The 18,000-nt window shown below is 54.9% G+C and overlaps 1 protein-coding gene across 4 annotated transcripts in view; it reads left to right on the top strand.

Moving 5' to 3' along the window:
- MLLT6 (MLLT6, PHD finger containing) overlaps positions 1-13,570 on the top strand; it is a 65,364-nt gene extending 51,794 nt beyond the window's left edge. For 3 of the 4 annotated variants that reach the window (XM_026654726.2, XM_026654728.2, XM_026654725.2), the window contains exons 12-20: positions 491-608; positions 4,396-4,462; positions 5,269-5,411; positions 5,829-6,017; positions 6,257-6,345; positions 6,896-7,254; positions 7,962-8,070; positions 10,826-11,200; positions 13,028-13,570. In XM_026654726.2, coding sequence (XP_026510511.1) covers positions 491-608; positions 4,396-4,462; positions 5,269-5,411; positions 5,829-6,017; positions 6,257-6,345; positions 6,896-7,254; positions 7,962-8,070; positions 10,826-11,200; positions 13,028-13,072 — 1,494 coding nt within the window. In that variant the 3' untranslated portion in view covers positions 13,073-13,570. The remainder of the gene's footprint in view (positions 1-490; positions 609-4,395; positions 4,463-5,268; positions 5,412-5,828; positions 6,018-6,256; positions 6,346-6,895; positions 7,255-7,961; positions 8,071-10,825; positions 11,201-13,027) is intronic. The other variant, XM_026654727.2, reaches the window with a different exon arrangement.
- The last annotated feature ends 4,430 nt before the right edge of the window (positions 13,571-18,000 follow it).

The raw sequence follows: 18,000 nt of genomic DNA, 5'->3' as shown, positions 1-18,000 counted from the left end.
ATGGTTAGGAGGCTAGCCCGGCACTTGGGAGCCCCAGTGCTCTTGTGACTGTAGTTAACTCCCTTAGCTGCCCTGTGCCTCAATTTCCCCCATCTGTAAAATGTGGCTAATAGCCCTGCACTGCCTGAGGATAAAAATGTTAGTTCATGGTACTACAGATGCTATGGTCATGGGGACCATATAAGTACCTAAGACAAAGAGCAAGTCTTAGCCAGGATTGCCGTCTGATGTGTTAACCAACGGGATTGCTTCTCTAAGTTCAGAAACCCGCCTGATATTCAGCTGTTCATCTGAACCGCTTGGACTGGGAAGCTCAATCAAGAGCAAGCTCTCTTGTGAAACTCCCGGTACTCCCTGCCTTTCTTTTTTAATACTTTCCCTGTTGGCTGGGACTCATTTGGAAGTTCAGAGGAGGCGTGGGAACGCAGCGTCAGGTTCCCCAGGCTGTTCAGCAAGTTTTCTGTCTCTCTTGTTAATTTCCCACCTGCAGGTGTTCTCGCTGGCAGGATCCACCTTTAGCCTCCCCTCCTCGCACATTTTCGGAAGCCCCCTGACCTCTGGCCTGTCTATGAACCCTCTCTTGAACCAGTCTGAAAGCAGCCGGGCAGGTACGTGAATTGGAAGGTCTGTGAGTTCAGAACTCAGAAAGAGTCTCCCCGGAAGAATTGAGACAACCAGGTCCACAGTTTGAGCTCCGCTTCCCCTGCTGTCTCCCCATCCCAAGAGCTGGAAGGCCGAGGGTGTGTGCTGGGAAGAATGAACTGTTGAGATCAGTGGCGTCTTTGTCAGCTCATGCTATGTCTGCATTAGCAGAGCACTTGGCCGGGAAGCTAGCAAGCCGGGGGGGGTAGTCCCATGATGAGAGCACACATTCTGGATTGTCCGTGGGAGACTCTTTGTCTCTGGACGTGTACTAGAATGGTGCAAAATGTGACCGTTTTGAGATTTCGTCATTTTACACACTCGAGCTGCGCAAATGTAGTGAACATTTTTTGGAAAAGTTGGCACAAAATTTTGCACTACAAATTTTCAGCTTTTGTTTTGGAGTGATTTCGTCCTCCTTCGACTCTGGCTCCTCCATGAAATGCAACAAAACCAGCTATGTTCACACTGAAAATATTCTGGCACTGAATTTGACTTTGGAATGGTTCATTTCCCCCTTGCAAAACAGGCTCATTTGCTTTGGGAAAGGGCCATGCTCTTGAGGGGGAAACCTCCTGCATGGTAGTGAATGTTTCTAACCCAGCAGGCCCATTTTTTAGTTTGCAAGAAAATGCACATAAAAGGCCTCGCACACTCCTGACTTCCAGCCGTTTTGCCTTTGGTTGTTGTGACTATCTCGTGCTCCTCGGGGCCAGAATTTTCAGGCGCTCAGTACGTTGGATGCTGAACTCTTTGGAAAATCTAGCAGTAAGTGTCACAGCGGGGAGTTGCTGGGGGGTTGAGCCCCATTGCCGATGCCGATCCCTTGAATATCTGTCCCTGAGCCCTTTTGAAAATTGGGCCCCTCGTGTGTGCGGCACGTCGGTTTGTCTGCGTGAGAGCACATGCCTGCATGAGGAGCACGTACGAATGTTTACGCCTGTGTTTCCATACTTGTAAGCCCATGGAGAAGGTATATCATATATGTGCACGCCATGGAGTGGGGGGACGGGGCGGGGGGGCTGTGGGAGCTGTTTGTCTGTCCTGGAGCTGGGGTGTAATTTCCAGTTCCTGTGGTCACTCTAGTTCTCATACTCACGCTTGCTCTGATTGAAAATAGCCGTGTAGCCGCGACTGCATGGGCGGTGAGATGGGTAGCTGCCCGCGTACCATCCCATCTGAAACCTGGGTACGTACTTGGGGCAGTTAACCCTAACGCTACTATTTTTAGCATGCTAGCACGGGTATGTCTACCTGGGCTGGAAATGACCCCTCTGGCTCCACGGTTGGACGTACCCTGAGTGTACGAGGAGCGTAACAATGGTGCTGACGTTAACTCAAGAGTTAAAGGCCCAATGCAACAACCCTTCCTCCTGCGAAGCGCCTGTCTAGTTGGTCTGGGAGAAAAGGATGGTTCAGGAAGGTGCGTTTCCTCTTAACACGATGGGGGATGGAGGAAGCGGCACATCCGCTCCCTTCTGCCGTTACTTGGCCAGGTGGGGAAGGATGAAGGAGAAGAGCTCACTTGCAGGGATGGTCTTGTGGGTGGGACTCAGGAGACCTGGACAAGTCACTTAGGGCTAGATTTTGGTCCTCCAATATCCTGAGTTCTGTTTAAAATCTGACTCTCAATGTCAACTTCCGACATTGCTCTTCTTGCTTCATCGGGATCCCAGAGCTGTTTCTTCAGCCACAGGGCCCTAAACGCTTCCTCTTAGAACAGTTGCCACAGGGGACCTCTTGCTTGTCACCTTTTATGATCTCTTTGTCCCCATCTCCTCCTGATCGGTCTTAGGCATTTGTTTGTTGTAGTTGAGCACCTGGGAATTGTTCATCTATTTATCCTGTGAGGTAGGGCAGTGCTACTAGCCTACTCTTACAGCTGGGGCTCCAAGGCACGGAGATACTAAATCACTCATGTGAAGTCACGCAGGAGGCTTTTAGCAGAGGAGGGAATTGAAACCAGGTCTCCGGCTAGCACCATGACCACCGGGCCACCCTTCCTCCTGATACTGCATTCTGGGGATGAGTTAGACCCAACTGCCGCCTTCTGCTGCAGCTGTTCCCGAATCTCCTGTTCAGTCTTGCACCTTCTCTGGTAGCTCAAATGTCTTCGTGTCCTCTAGCGTGACCTTCAGAAAAATGGCTACTTCTCCCCAAAGAGGAGGAGCCAGTTGAATTTGACTGACAGTCAAAGACTCCTATCTGGACGGGAAGGTGGGACTTCCATTCTACCTCCCATTCCAGGAGGGGCCTCTCAAAGGGGACTCCACAGGGCTGCTGCCTGATGATTATACTCTGCTTTTTTACTGGGGTGCTGGGGACACCACACACACACACACACAGAGCCTTGCGGGGGGTGGGGGGAAACTATCACACCCCATTTTACAGATCAAGGCTGTTGGCTGTTCCCAGGCAAGCCACCAGCAGAGGTAGGAATGGAACCCAGGAATCCCGACTCTCAGAGCTGTCAGTTCTAGGCCACGCGTCCCTCCCAGACAGGTTGAGGTCTAAAGAGACGGTGTGGTCTCTGAGTGGCTACAGAGAGTTCTTTCTCGGGTGGCTGGCTGTTGGGTCTTGCCCACATGCTCAGGGACTAACTGATCACCATATCTGGGGTTGGGAAGGAATTTCCCCCAGGTCAGATTGGCAGAGACCCTGGGGTTTCTTTCCCCTTCCTCTGCAGCATGGGGCTCGGGTCACTTGTAGATTTAAACTAGTGCAAATGGCGGATTCCCTGTAACTTGACCTCTTTACATCATGATTTGAGGACTTCAGTAACTCAACCAGAGGTCAGGGGTCTAGTACAGGAGCAGGTGGGTGAAGGTCTGTGACCTGCGACATGCAGGAGGTCAGACTAGATGATCATGATGGTCCCTTCTGGCCCTAAAGTCTATGAGACTGTTGGAGAGAGACCTTAGCAACCAAGGCAGCGGACTCTAAGGGGCTGCCATTTGCTCTCTGTTTGGACAGTGCTTAGCACACTGGGATACCTGGTACTAGTTGGGCCAGGAGGGCCTTGTTATAATAATAACCGTCTGCCCCAGAATAGGTGCCACAATCCATGCTGGCTGGATCCATCCTATCTAGTCTATCCAGGCTGTTCTCTGTCGTGTCTGAGTGCCATGCCATCTGTCTCTGCTCGCCCCTGTTCCTGGGGAGGGGTCGTGCTCCTGGGCAGTGACCTTTGAGATATAATGCACAATGCTTCGTCCAGCTCGGAAAGGGGGTGGCTCCAGTTTAGAATATGTCCGAGAGCCCTGTCTCTCCTAGGGACTTAAAGCATCTGAACACATCACAATCTCCAGATGTATTTACCCTCCCAACCCCCCTGAGGGGAACAGGGCAGGACTATTTAGCCCCATTGTACAGATGGGAAACTGAGGCACGGCGACTTGGGCAGCATCACACGGCGAGTCGGGGGTCCAGCAGGGAATTGAACGCAGCTCTCTGAAGTCCCAGGCTAGGGCCCTAACCGCTCTCCTTCCTCTCAACTCCCTGAACCGCTCCCCCCACTTCCCCACCCAGAGGAGTGAAGGGGGGCAGTGATTCCAGGGGCACCTGGCCAGCCTACAGACCCTACTGCCAGACCACGAGACAGGCTAACGGGGCTGTTACGTAAGGACAGTGGGGGAAAAACTGCTCTGTGCTGCCACCTAGTGGGGGCTGTGGCCCTAGCAGCCCTTTGGCCCAGGCTAATAGTTGCTAGAGGCACAGGAGAAATGCTTTGTCTGCCTCTGTTTCCCCTCCCAGAGCCTGACCTGGAAGACTGCAGTTTTGGCTGCCGAGGAACCTCCCCGCAGGAAAGCCTCTCCTCCATGTGAGTGTCCTCCGACACGGGGGGTCAGGGGGCTCCACCAGGGGGTAGGGTGAGCTATAGGTAATACTAGCGGGTGAGGAGAAACTGAGGAACACGGTGCGGGGAAGGGAGGCAGCCGCTTCTCAGTGTGGAGTGGAAGTTGGGGATGGGGGACTAGGAAGAAGTGGAGCGGTGCAGAGACATCCCCTCCCAATGTGGGGCAGAAGGGCTTGGGAAGGGGGATGTGAGAGGGGCAGAGACCGACCCTTCCTGTGTGGGGCTGGTAAGAGGGATACAGAGACATAGGCACCGACTCCGTAGGTGCTCCGGGGCTGAAGCACCCACGGGGAAAAATTGGTGGCCCGCCCCAGCTCACCTCCGCCTCCGCTCCGCCTCTTCCCCTGAGCGTGCTGTGTGCCCACTTTTTCCCCCTGGCTCCCAGCGCTTGCTGTCGCGAAACAGCTGTTTCGCGGTGGCAAGCACTGGGAGGGAGGAGGGAGGAGGGGGAACATGGCGTGCTTGGGGGAAGAGGCGGGGCCGGGGCCGGGATTTGGGGAGGGGTCCAATAGGGGCAGGGAGGGAGCGGAGTTGGGCTGGGGACTTTGGGGAAGGGGTTGGAATGGGGGCGGGACGGGGGTGGAGTCGGGGCAGGGCCCGGAAAAGTTGGCACCTATGTGCAGAGACAGTCACTTCTAGTGCAGGGCAGGGGATAGGGTCTTCGGGTGGGTGGGGAGATGCAGAGACAGCCCCTCCCAGTGTGGACTAGAGAGGGGTGAAGGATCCGAGTCCCATCTTCTGATAGCCCTTCTCCCGGGGCCACTCCCCAGGTCCCCCATCAGCAGCCTCCCCACCCTCTTCGACCAGACCGTGTCCTGTAGCAGCAGCGGGCAGCTGGAGAACGTCCCCCAGGCCACCCCCAATATCGAGCAGCTCCTGGAGAAGCAAGGCAATGGGGAAGCCGGCGTAAACAGTGAGCCGGGCGGGGAGCGGGCTGGGGGACCCCTATGGGGCTGGGTTGGGGTGGGCTTCTTCCCCTCTGTTTGGGGGTAAGAGTGGGGGAGGCTGCAGACGGGGGCTCGGCAGGGTGGGTAGAGAGGTGCTGAGACAGCCCCTCCTGGTATGGGGCAGGGGCTGGGGGGGGTGAGGAGTGCAGACACAGCCCCTCCCAGGGTGGGGAGGGGAGCTCCGTGCTAACCTGTGCCAAAGTGGAGAGGACAGTGGGGGCTGGTATGCCCCTGTCCTTGCACAGTAGATGCTCTAACTGTGTCACCCCGTGTGCCCCCTCTTCTCCTTCCCACCCCTCCTCCCTTCCCTCCCCTCTTCCACTGCCCCCCTCCTCTCTCTGCCTCCCCGCCCCATCCCCCTTCCCCCCTTTCGTTTCCCGCAGTTGTAGAAATGCTCAAGGCCCTGCACTCCCTGCAGAAGGAGAACCAGCGGCTGCAGGAGCAGATCATGACCCTGACAGCTAAGAAGGAGCGGCTGCAGCTCCTCAACGTCCAGCTCTCTGTCCCCTTCCCAGTGGTGACCACCAGCAACGGCCCTTCCGGCCACGCCCAGTACATCCTGCCGGCCAATGGTGAGGGGCCGCCTGGGACCGGGACTGGGGGGGGATACCCCTGCGCTCATCCGTAACGGTCCCGCCCCCCCGGGAGCCTGCCGCAGAGGGGCTCTCTGGGCCTGGGGGGAGGAAGTTTGAGGGATTTTATCATGGTGCATAAAACCACGCCGGGTCCAGCCATTGGCTGCACCTGCTGTCCCTCTGCGTCACCGTGGTGATGCTGGGCTCTACCCCTGACTCCCTCCTCTCCCCTGCAGTGTGCAACAGCGACTCCCTGAGCATCAACAAGAACTCCCCCTGCAAGAACAGCTTTGGGATCGAGAACTCCCTCTCCACCTCCTCCGAGGTACAGTGGCCGCCGAGACCCTGCAGTGGGGCCCAGGGACTCCCCCACACTATATCGCTGCTCCCCATCAGCAGCACACAGCGATGGCCAGACCCCCTGGACCGAATGGGAGGGTCCGGCAGGGTGAAACCAGCCCGTACCCACCGCCCTGGGTGTTCTGTGATCTAAGGGGCTGGCTCTCTGCAGATGGAGTCAGGGAAATCGATGCCAGGACTGGGCAACAGGAGGCTCCTTAAGCTTTGCCGACTCATCTCTGTGGTGCATCCATCCCCACCCAGGGCGTGGAGGGCCGTGGTGGTGGGTATGTGCTAGGTGCTGTACAAAGGGAAGCAAGAATGCTGGCAATTTACTCTGCATCCCTAGAGATCGGGCATTTGGGTGTCAGCTTCCAGCCAGGCATGTGAGAGCCCAGCAGCCTCACCCCACACGCAGCATTCCTGCCCCTAGCTGGGCACACCCCTCAGCTGCAATAGGGGGAGCTGAGCAGCCGATAAACAGCACCCGAGGTTCAGTTCTCACCCTCTCTCCGTTTCTCTGCTTCTCCCCCCAGGATCCGCACTCGGGCTGCCCCAGCCGAAGCAGCTCGTCCCTCTCCTTCCACAGCACCCCTCCTCCCCTGCCGCTGCTGCAGCAGAGCCCCACCTCGCTGCCCCTCCCTGGGGTGCAGCAGCAGGTCAACGGCCTGGCCAGGGTGACGGCCGGCTCGCTGGGGGGAAGTGCGGCAGCCAGTCACGGCCTGCCCACAGGGCCCGGGGTGGATGGCCTGCTGGGGAGCCTGGCGGGAGGCCAGCAGGTGCCCATGAATGGGCTGCTGGGGAATCTGAACGGAGCTCCGGCCGCCCAGCCACAGAACCCTCTGACGCAGGCGAGCGGGCCACCCGCCCTACAGCTCTCCACCAGCCTGAGCAGGTGAGAGGGGCCCCCCAGGTATCCCGAGGGGGAGCAGCACAGTCATCCCTGCATCTCCGACCCCCTGCCCCCGGCACAGCCTCTGTCTCCCTGCGGGGCTATGACCCCCGGCCCTTCGTTTCCTCTTTCCTCCAGAACTGCAGCCTTGTGTCCGGCTAGTTCTCTCTGTGCAAACCAACACCGGCATGCTCCCAAAGTTAGGTGTGTCCACGGCAAGCTAAACATGTACATCCCAGACCACACAAACCCCAAAGTATGCACCAAGCAACATGTGACACTGCATACTAACACACGTATGACAGTTATTGCTTGTGTTAGGCACTGTGCTTAATGACATGTGCGCGCCTAGTGAGAGAGACAGTCCCTGCCCTGAAGAACTTGCAATAGAAACAGACAAAAGGTGGGAGGGGAAACTGAGGCACAGAGCAGGCAGGTGACTTGCCCAAGGTCACACAAGTGGTTCGTGTCAGAGCTAGCGTCCTGCCCACTGGACCGCACTGTCTCTCATAGAGGCAGCTTAGTTTGACCCGTAAGGGAAGCTGAGCTTAAATGACTTCAGCCGTGTATCCTTACTGAGAAGCCTGGCTCACAGTTTGTGGCAGGGCTTCCCCTCTGAGACTGCTGCTCTCCTCGGGGCTGGGCATGCGGAAATACCCCAGCAGGAATGCAAGGCAGCGGGCTACGCTAACGTCCCGTCTTCCCCGCAGCGTGCCAGGCCTGAGCCCCCTGACGGAGCAGCAGCGGCACCTCCTGCACCAACACGAACACCAGCTGCAGCAGCTGCAGCAGCTCCTGACGTCCCAGCCGTTTAATCCGGTAAGTGTCCCTGCGCCAGGTTTCTGCCCCCTCCAGCAAGGGCCTGGCCTGAAGTTTGGATTGGGGGAGGTTTAGTCCAGTGAAGAAAGACTGATCATGGCCTGGCGCATCCGTTGCTATGTTTGCTAAAGGCCTTGTCTACATGCACAAGTTGTGCCAATTTAACTGTGGGCTTATCTACACGTCTTTAAACTGGGACCAATGCTGCGGAGATCAGCCCTAAAATCAGTTCTTAAACCAGTGCAACCCCCTGTGTGGACATGCTCATTCTGGCTTATTTTGGGGTTAGTTTAAACTGATTCCCAGTCACACACAAAGTTCCACCACTTTGAGTAACTCGGTTTATACTCACACCTTAGTTAAACCAAAGCCAATGTTTGTGTAACCCACACACCTCCTGGGTGTGGTGTTCTGTCCCCTCTAGTGGCACCAAGGCCACTTAGAGATTAATGACTCTGCTACAGCCTTAGCTAAGAGCCACGTGGCTTTTAGTTCATGCAGTAGAAGCTCATGCACTAAGCGTCAGCAGTCCCAGGTTCGATCCCGTCTGCTGACGACCAGGGTCTGTCGGTGTTACATTTGCATTGTAGTTTGAGGTCTGATTCCCACACAAGCACGGTTGAAAATAGCAGCGTAGACACGGCCGTGTGGATTTCAGCGCACGCTGTGAAAGCCAAACCGGAACCCAGGGCGTTGCTAGCCTGTGGCACCGCATCTACGCTGCTATTTGGAGCAGTGACAATCACTCAGGTACAGGTAGCTCGATAATGTCTACCTATGCTGCAGTCACAGCTCGGATCGCAGTGTAGATGTGCCCTCTGTGGGCTGATCAGGTCCCAGGGAGCCGTCAGCAGGCACAGGCGCCAACTTTCCCCGGTGCCGGTGGGTGCTCGCCCCCGGCCCCGCCCCGGCGCCACCCTTTCCCCGCCCCTATTGGACCCCTTCCCCAAATCCTCGTCCCATCCCTGCCTCTTCCCTGAGCGCGCCGCGTTCTCCTTCCTCCCCCATCCCTCCCAGCCACGCAAAACAGCTGTTTCGCGGCGCAAGTGCTGGGAGCTAGGGGGAAAAAGCAGGCACGCAGCATGCTCAGGGGAGGAGGCGGAAGCGAGCTGGGCGGGGAGCTGCCGGTGAGTGCCAAGCACCCACCAATTTTTCCCCGTGGGTGCTCCAGCCCCGGAGCACCCACGGAGTCAGCGCCTATGTCAGCAGGTACATGAGGCATCCATGTGCCGTGAACACACAGACTTGGCATTTGGTAGGTGGGCAGAACCAGGGCAATTGACACGCCAAACCTGGAAAGTTGGTGAAGCGGGAAAGGCAGTGCCTAACAAGGGCCTGATTCTCCTCTCACTTACACCAGTTGAATTCCACTGACTTCACTGGGGAATAGCCCTGATCTACACTGGTGTCAATGAGATCTGGCCTTGTGTAGGAGCGGGGCCAGACTGTTTACCTTACAATCTCGTCTCATTTGCTTTGCCGGGCATTGCATCAATTTGGCATCCAGCGGTATGCAAAAAGGAGCGTGAATTGCACGGCCTCTCCATTTTCACTTGTTTCTCTGGCCAGCTGGCGTGTAACTTACAGCCTCGTTCAGGTCACTGCCGAGCTGGGCCCCACGTTTCACTGGCACTCATATAAACCACAAACAAACCTGTCCTCGTGTGCTGGACATAATTGATCTGGTTCCTATTTCGTGTACACTCATGAAACGTCCGTAGAGTTAATCCTGGGTTAAAGCAGTGTAACAATCAGGATCCGTGAGTGTGTAAAATATCTCAGGACAGATTCCCAGTTGTTATAAATCAGCATAATTCCATTGAAGTCCATGGAGCTCTGCAACTTTACATCAGCTTAGAATCTCACCCAGTAGGTGTCAGTCTTACATTATACACACAGGTTTCCAGGTTCAACTATTTATAATCAGAACAATATTTTTCAAGGGGATTCTCTTCTACGGTAGCTGATGTCACCATGTCACCCCCTTGCTCCCTTTGTGTGTGGGAACTAGTAGTTAGCTCCATGGGTGTATTCTGTTGGTCGATGCTTTCCATGGAAGCTAAAGTGGTTTAATTTGATTGGAGCACATCTCTGCCAGCTCCAGGTGAGTTGGGTCCCTTCCATCCCCACAGGATTCAGCTCACCTGGAGTAATTAATTCCACCAGAGGAGATTAAATATAACAAGGTCAGTTTCGGGGGAGGGAGGGGAATTGAAAGCCAGTCTGAGAACTCATAGCAATGAACTCCACAGGCTGCCGGACATCAGATTTAATACTGCAGATAGATTGAAAGGGGGCTGGATACATTTGTGGGCCAATGTGTTTGTAGGGATCCTAAAATAGGAGTCATCCAATCTCATGCTTCAGGGTGCCTGCTGACGACTGAAGTGGTCAGGAAGGATACCAAGCACACTCCCACCCCAGGACCATATCTACTCTAGAAAAATGGATCATGTTAGAAAAAGTGATCACGAACACAAGATGTTAAACACGACTTAGCCACCCAGTGTGGACAGGGATATGTTGTGCTTAAAAATGTGCCAGCTGGTTGTGATTAACCTAGTGGGTACAACTTAACACTGCTAGACCAGGGAGGCGCCATGGGATAAGAGCTGAGAGGGGCATGCAAATGCACCTGCTGTGTTAGTGAATCGGGTGTGAGTCTATTTCTCTGCATCCATGCAGGTACATGGATGCAAAGCCTCCCACATGCTCTGTACCCTTATCCAGCCTGACTCTCTCTCCCTTTCTCCAGGAGCAACAGGCCTTGGTGTTCCAGATGATGCAGCAAATCCAGCAGAAGAGGGAGTTGCAGCGGCTTCAGATGACGGGCACCTCCCAGCTGCCCATGACCAATCTGCTGACGGCCACCTCCACGCCCCTCCTCCACTCGAGCGCCCTGATGACCTCCGCCGCCGCGCCCCCTCCCAGCGGCAGCTCCCTCCTGGCGTCCATCTCCCCCCAGCAGCTCAACCCCGGCAACAGCCTGATGGGGACCCCGACAGCCCCGCCCCTGAGTGCTCCGGGGAACAGCTTGATGGCTTCGGGGGCGGGAGTCCCACCGGTCCTTTCCACACAAACCAACCCCTTCCTCAACCTCCAGGCGGACAGCAGTGCCCAGAAAGGAACGGTGCGTAAATTAGGAGTATTAAGGTAACACCTAGCTGAAATCAAGGCCCCCCTGTGCTAGGCTCTGTACAGGGGTGTAGTAAGAGACAAGTCCCTGCCCCAACAAGCTTTCAGTCTAAATAGGGGAAACTGAGGCAGAGAGAGAGGCAGAGTCTTGCCCAGGGTCACAGAATGCATCAGTGGCAGAGCGTGCCCTACCCACGGGACTATGCTGCCTCTCGGGCTCATCCGCCTCCCTCATTAGCCAGCCAGGTGGTCCTGATCCTACCTCCACTGACATCAGTGGGGTCAAGACAGGGCGCTGGGGTGAGCAAAGGTGCACCCAGAGATACCCACCCCCGCACATGCCAGGCCAGCTGCAGAAGCAGGCACGGCAGCACCTGGATTTGTCCCCATCGCTCATGACTAAGGCTGCGAGTCTGTCACGGACATCACGGGTTCCGTGACTTTCCGTGACCTCTGCGACTTCTGCAGCAGTTTGGGTGTGTGGGAGGAGGCTCAGGGCAAGGGGTTGGGGTTGTGGGGGGACGCTTACCTTGGGGTGCGGTGCTCCCCGGCTCCCAATAGCATGGCCCTGCAGCTCCTCCTAGGCGGAGGGGCAAGGAGGCTCCGTGCGCTGCCCCACCCCCGCAGCTCCCATTGGCTGTGGTTCGCGGCCAATGGGAGCTGCGCAGCCAGCGCTTGTGGCGGGAGCAGCACGGGGAGCCCACTGGCCCCTCCGCTGCCTAGGAGCTGCAGGGACATGCGGAGCTGGGTAGGAAGCCCCTGCCAGCCCCGCCAACCCTCCCCACCCCAGCACCAGTGGGGTCCCAGGCCATCTCCCCCAGCACCCGCGGCGCCCCAGGACCGCCCCCCCCAGAGCACCCATGGCCCCCCGCCCAAGTTTTAGTCAGGGGCAGATAGTAAAAGTCATGGACAGGTCATGGGCCGTGAATTTTTGTTTACTTCCTGTGACCTGCCCATGGGACTTGTACTAAAAATATACCCGTGGCTAAAAGGTAGCCTTACTCATGACACCTCGATGGGGCAACACCCCTTCCCAGACAGAGGCGGATGATGATTTTGTGGGGCCCTGGGCCAGAGCAAGTGGGGGCCCCTCCCCACCCCTTCCGCCTGCAGTCCCCCCACTCTCCCAGGGAGCTTGCCCTGCTCCACCCATCACTGCTGACGGAAATTGGAGTGCCAGGGGAGCGGGGCAAGCCCCCGTGCCCTGACCCCACTCCCCGGCAGGAGCGCCGGGCGGGCGGAGCGGGTCAGGGTGCAGGGGCACCCAATTGGCTGGGGCCCCTGGGCACGGGCCCCATTGGCCCAGTGGCTAATCCACCACTGTTCCCAGGCTCTGACCTTATTGGCTTCACGTGGTAAAATACAAGGGGGATTGCTTTCTTGACCGGCAGGGCTCAAGAGGGGATACACACGCGGACACACACATGCAGAGTCGGGCACAGAGAAAACAGGATGGTATTGGCTGCTGTCAGAGGCAGGACCCCAGATTTGAGAGGCCAGTGGTGTGATCTGCTATGACAAAGCCCCGTCAAACTCGCCTCCTCCATCCAGCTCTTGCCTTGTAGACAGGGCCTAGCAGGCCCAGCCTGGTGGAGCACTGGGGAGCAAATGCCAGAGTCAAGGAGTCTGTTTAAACTGGGAGCGGGGAGGTCTCCCAATCAAGTGTCTCTGCTGATCTCAGCCTCGGGGAGAAGCAGGCATTCCTCATTCAGGCTGCGTGCCCCAGCAGGGGCAGGCCGGCAGCGTGGCAGGGCTTTCGTTTCCGCTCACTTGCGGGTTGCTGCCTGTCTGATGACTCTCTTCTCCATGTCTTTTTTTAAAGAGCATGAGTGAAAAGGGAGCTGCTGTCACCCAGGACAAGGGTTAAGGCCTCCCGAGCAGACCAGCGGCCCGCTCCTCTCTGCTACAGGAACACGGCTCTCCGCGGTCACACATTCGGATACTTTAGAGCAATGAGCACAAAGCTTCTGAGAAGGTCTTCCCGACCGTGGGAAGTGGCAGGTGGTGCTTTAGAAGATAACGTGTCTCCGGCCAAGACCTGGTATCGGGTGCTCTTCTAAGAGGAGAGATGGGGCAGGGGGAGGTCCCTGCCGGTTTGATCCATGGCGCACTTGCACGAAGCGAAGTTACACTTCTCCTTGCTAAGCAGAGGGCGAGAGTTCGCCTGTGCTCTGACACCTTCCGGCCTCTTCTCCAGTGCGTGTGTGTGTGTGTATGAGTGTGCGCGGGTGTGAGGCCTCCAGGATGGGGCCCTAAACCAAGACCACAGAGTATCCTAGGCCGAGACTGGTTGGAGGGTCATCTCTGCTTGTTTTCTGCACAGCATTCAGACAGCTTGCAGCGCCCTCCGGGGGGGGGTGCCAGATACGACGCGTCTGGGAAAGTGGGGCGGGGCCATGGGGGGGGCGGGGAGTCAAGATTCTGTCCCATCACATGGGGAAACGAAGAGGAATATGAACTGTGAAAACCCTGCAACAAACCTACAGCAGGGACTTCGCTCCTGCCTGTCGCCTTGTGACCCCCTTAAGGAGATGTTCTGCCCTCGGGAACCACCACACCACCGGATCCAAATCCCGCTTGGGAAGACATGGATGGCAGAGCTCTGGAAGGGGATTGGGCATGAGGGGTGAATGCCTCCTTCTTCTTACCCCAGCCACTGTGGTGGGTGTCTCTGCTGAAGATTTAACCTTAAAGACACTACTGGGACCTCTACGCCAGCTGCAGGGCGGATGCCGGTTGGTCAGCTGGGTGCTGTCCCTTCCACCTGAGAAGCACACTCCTCCCTCTCACACTCTCTCTCGTTCTGTCCTTCCAAAGTCTACAGGCCCAGAATTACCACTTGAAAAGGGCTAACGCCAGTACTGCCCACTGCCTGCCCCGCCGCAGGGGGTGTGTTCTCACCAGGCCGTCTTCTCACGGGGCTAAAACGGCACCAAGGAGGCAAAGGGAGGGAGGGTCTGAAATCTGTTACTTTTGCTTCCTTACCCACCTCCCGAATGTGGCTACTCTGGCAAGAACTTTCTCCCCCGTCGCTGGCACTAGCTAGCCCAGGCCCTGGAAATGTGGCCAGTCTTCCCAGCCTAGGGCATTGGATAGCCTCATTGCTTCACGCTGTCTGGTCTTAACTCCACCTTGAGACCTGGTCCTGTGGCAAAGAAACCTGCTTCCTCTAAGGTTGGACAATGCAGGGTTGGGTTTTTTTGAAGGACAGTTCAGGGAGGGGGAATCGGCGTCAAACGTTTGAATTCCCCCTCTCCCGGTTAAATCTGGATCTCTCGGGGGGGGCGAGGGGTCAAGACTCCAGCGACTGGAAACACTGAGGGTCTTAAAAAAGTTTTCAGACCTTACCGGATACAAATGATTTTCAGCACACTCCCACCGCCTCGTCTGGTTTGCACTATTCAAATTTGTCAGCGGTGGGTCTGTGCTGATGCCAGTGGAAAAGCTCATCATCGTTTGACTCCATCTATTAAACCCATTTCACGTTTGTTCTTTGATTTGATTTTAAAGATTGTTGCCCCAATGGTTGAGCAGAACCAACAGCAGAGAGCGCCCCCCCTCACCCTCCCAGGGATTTCGCTTTCTGTTCTGTGAACCGGGCAGAACAATGCTCTCTGTTCGGAAAGCTATTGGGTTGGGTTTTTTTAAGCTATTGTTTAAAAACAAGAAGAAGCTACTGGAAAGACGGAGATGGCAGCTATAAAAGTGAAAATGGGAAAAAAGTAGTTTTGCTCTCATCCTTATGGTCTCTGCAATATCAATAGGAGAGGCTGCAAAATGTGATTCGAGTGAATGTTCCTTCTCTCTCCCCAGCCACCTCCTGAGTGAGTTAAGAATCAAGATGTGCCAAACTTCCATCCGCCTGGTACACGTCACAGCCTGGAACATTGAATTCCGTTTTTCACTCGCCTGATGGTTTTTTTGTTTGCCCCAACCCTGAGTTGCACAATTCTGTGCCTGCACTTTTTTATGTGTAATTTTTTTCCCCTCTGCAAGTGGGGGGCTCCCTCCTGCAAGCCCTCCCCCCACTGGGACAGTGATACAGGGCGCCATGTTCCCACATGCAGATTGGGTGATCTGATGCCGACCTGGCGTGCGCGTGGGAGGATCCAAGTGGGCCTGTGGGATCCCACCCGTGAAAAGCTGCCCGTGCAGAATTGCAATTTCAGAAGCTGGCTGCACTAAAAACCGGCCCCGAAATATTTTGCCAGCTGCTGTCCTGGGCTGGTTTGTTCCTTTACTGTAGAACTCCAGATCTGGGTTGCCATCTACCCCCCTGTTAGGACAACAGTCCATTAACACGGTGGAGGGAGCGTTTCACTTCCCGGCCCCTTTTTCATTCCAGCCAGTTCTACTCACGATGCAACAAGTTCATTCTCCAGGACAAATGAAAGCAAATCCAAGGAATCTGTTTCCCAACCATCGTCTCCATTGGTGTTGGTTCCATTCAAGGCCTGGTTCGGTGGATTCCTAGCTACCCCTGTGTGTATTTGACACATATTTTTTTGTTGGCATACCAAGCCTCTTAGCTCTAAGGCAGCTTCGTAGATCAGACATGGGCGAGGTTGAGGATAAGAGGAAGGAAGAGACAGATAGCACTTAAAGAAAAGATTTCTCTGGCTTCTTCCAAAAGCACCTGGTCCCTTTAAAGTATGCTCCTTGCCTGGTCCTGTCAGGAGATTAGGATGCGTTAAAGGGCCATTATTAGAAGGTTGACATTAAACTTTGTATCTGCGTGAAAAAGAGGAAGAGGAGAAAAAAATATAAAAGCTAAAGATTATCTGTGTTTCGGTTGCACTGGGGTACACGGTTCTTTACCCGTTTTAAGGCTAATGTCACATTTAGTATGTTGCATGTGTCTTTTTTTTTATTATTATTAAATAAAAGAGAAAAAATGTGTATATTTTTGGCAATTTAAGGTAATGTAGCTAAGATATATTTTTTTCACGCTGCTTGACTGTTCTTTATTATAATAAATAATATTAATATTAAAATTGAAGACCTTTTTGATACATTTAGGGTTTCAGATTTTAACTAAGGAAAGGGGTCGTGTGTTGGAGAGGCGAAATATAAAAATATCGTAGTTTCCGTTAAAGCTACCGACAGTGTCTGAATCATCCGTGTAAAAGGAAAAAATGTTGCTCCTAATTTATTTTAAGGTTCCATTTCTATAGATGTTTTAATAAATGGATTAATCAATTGTTATGGGTTGTTTTAGAGTCCAGTGAGTTAATAGGTTGCTTCTGACCAGCTGTAGCACCTTCTACTGGGGTGTTTAGAACCCTCTCTAAGACATGCTATTCATCCTTATGACACCGCTTACGAACAACTATTGATAAATGAAACCTTACTATAAAGTATGACCAAAATGTTATGTCTGCTAATTGTTAATTTTTTTAAAAAAATAAGCTAATGGTGAATTTTTCAAGTGACGAATGGGGTCTTTGGGGACGTGATCCAAAGCCTGTTGAAATCAGGGGGGGTCTTTTGCATTGATTTACAATGTGTCTTAGACCCTGATTAAAGAAAGCACCTAGGCATATGCTTACGTCCATCCCTCTGCAGGATGGCAGCTGGACACATTCTTAACTTTAAGCAGCGGTGCTGAAGTCCCGTTGACTACAATGGGGCTTGAACACCTGCTTAAGCGCGGTCCTGAATATGGGACGCTTTCCGGGAGCAAGGCCTTTACCGGGGCTAGCTGAGTGCTGACCTCTGAGCTGCCTTGGGCCTGGTTTTCGCAGGCACTCTGCACCCAGGCAGCTCCAGGTGAAGTGATGGGGGAGCTGTGGCTTCTTGGCGTCCTCCGGAGAATCGGATCTGAGGTGTCTTAACCTTGGGCGCTCCAAAATGGAAGCACCCGAAATTAGTACGCAGTCTTGGGAAAGCTTCGGCCGACTGAACTGGTGAGGGGTGAGGGAAAAGAGCATTGTCCCCTAGCAAAGAGGAGTGCAGCTTAGTCGTGTGGTCCTGAGATTGCGGGCTTAATCTTACGCCTGGCTGGGGAGGGAGACAGTCAGAGGCTCCAGAACCTTTGTGGGCGGGGGGGGGGCAAGACCAAAGTGCCCCCTCCCTCTCCACAGCTGGCTGCTCCCGCAGTGAGCCAGCTGCCCTCTCTTCTGGTGCCACAGCAGCCCCTGGTGGGCGAAAGGTGTAATTGCGCAGCGCCTCCCCAGCAGAATCTATTATTCTGTTGGGGACCTGAATTCTGTACTTATGTTTCTTTTGTTAAAAAGTAGGGGGGTGGCCCCCTTCCCCACCACCCCCGGTCCAACGCTGGTGGACCAGTCCCCACAGAAGAAAGAGCAGTCGCTACCTGGGCTCGAGATGGCTTTGTAACCAGTCGCGATGGGCCTGAAACCAAACCCTTGCTGCCATATCTGGCCCTTATGCCTGGTTTTCCAAAGGGGTCCACTTCCAATTAGGCAGTGAAACGAGGTTATACTACTGGCCCGATTGTTCCAAAGAGGCCTGCACGTCAGGTGCTGCGCTCTCTTGAGCTGTGGCTGCTTATTTAGGTGCCTCTAGAAGGACTGGTCTTCTTAGGAAATCTGGTGCTGATGGTGCGGGGGCAGAGCCTGTGCATATCCAGCCCTGTGTCTGCACAGGACAAACCTCCGGACCTAGACACACTCTAGCGGGAGGATAGTTCGGACCCAAATGCTTGTGGTCTCCATGGTGTTCATCCTTCTATGGTACTAATCTAGCCCCCCTTTACCACCTTGCAAGCTGAAATGTATTTTCCCCTCCCAGCACCCCCTTGAGATAGGGCACGGCTATTATCCCCCTTGCACA

The sequence above is a fragment of the Terrapene carolina genome, unplaced genomic scaffold (genome assembly GCF_002925995.2).
Source record: "Terrapene carolina triunguis isolate 2854851 unplaced genomic scaffold, T_m_triunguis-2.0 Scaffold193, whole genome shotgun sequence".
Taxonomy (NCBI): domain Eukaryota; kingdom Metazoa; phylum Chordata; order Testudines; family Emydidae; genus Terrapene; species Terrapene triunguis.
This window is presented reverse-complemented; position numbering and strand designations above follow the sequence as displayed.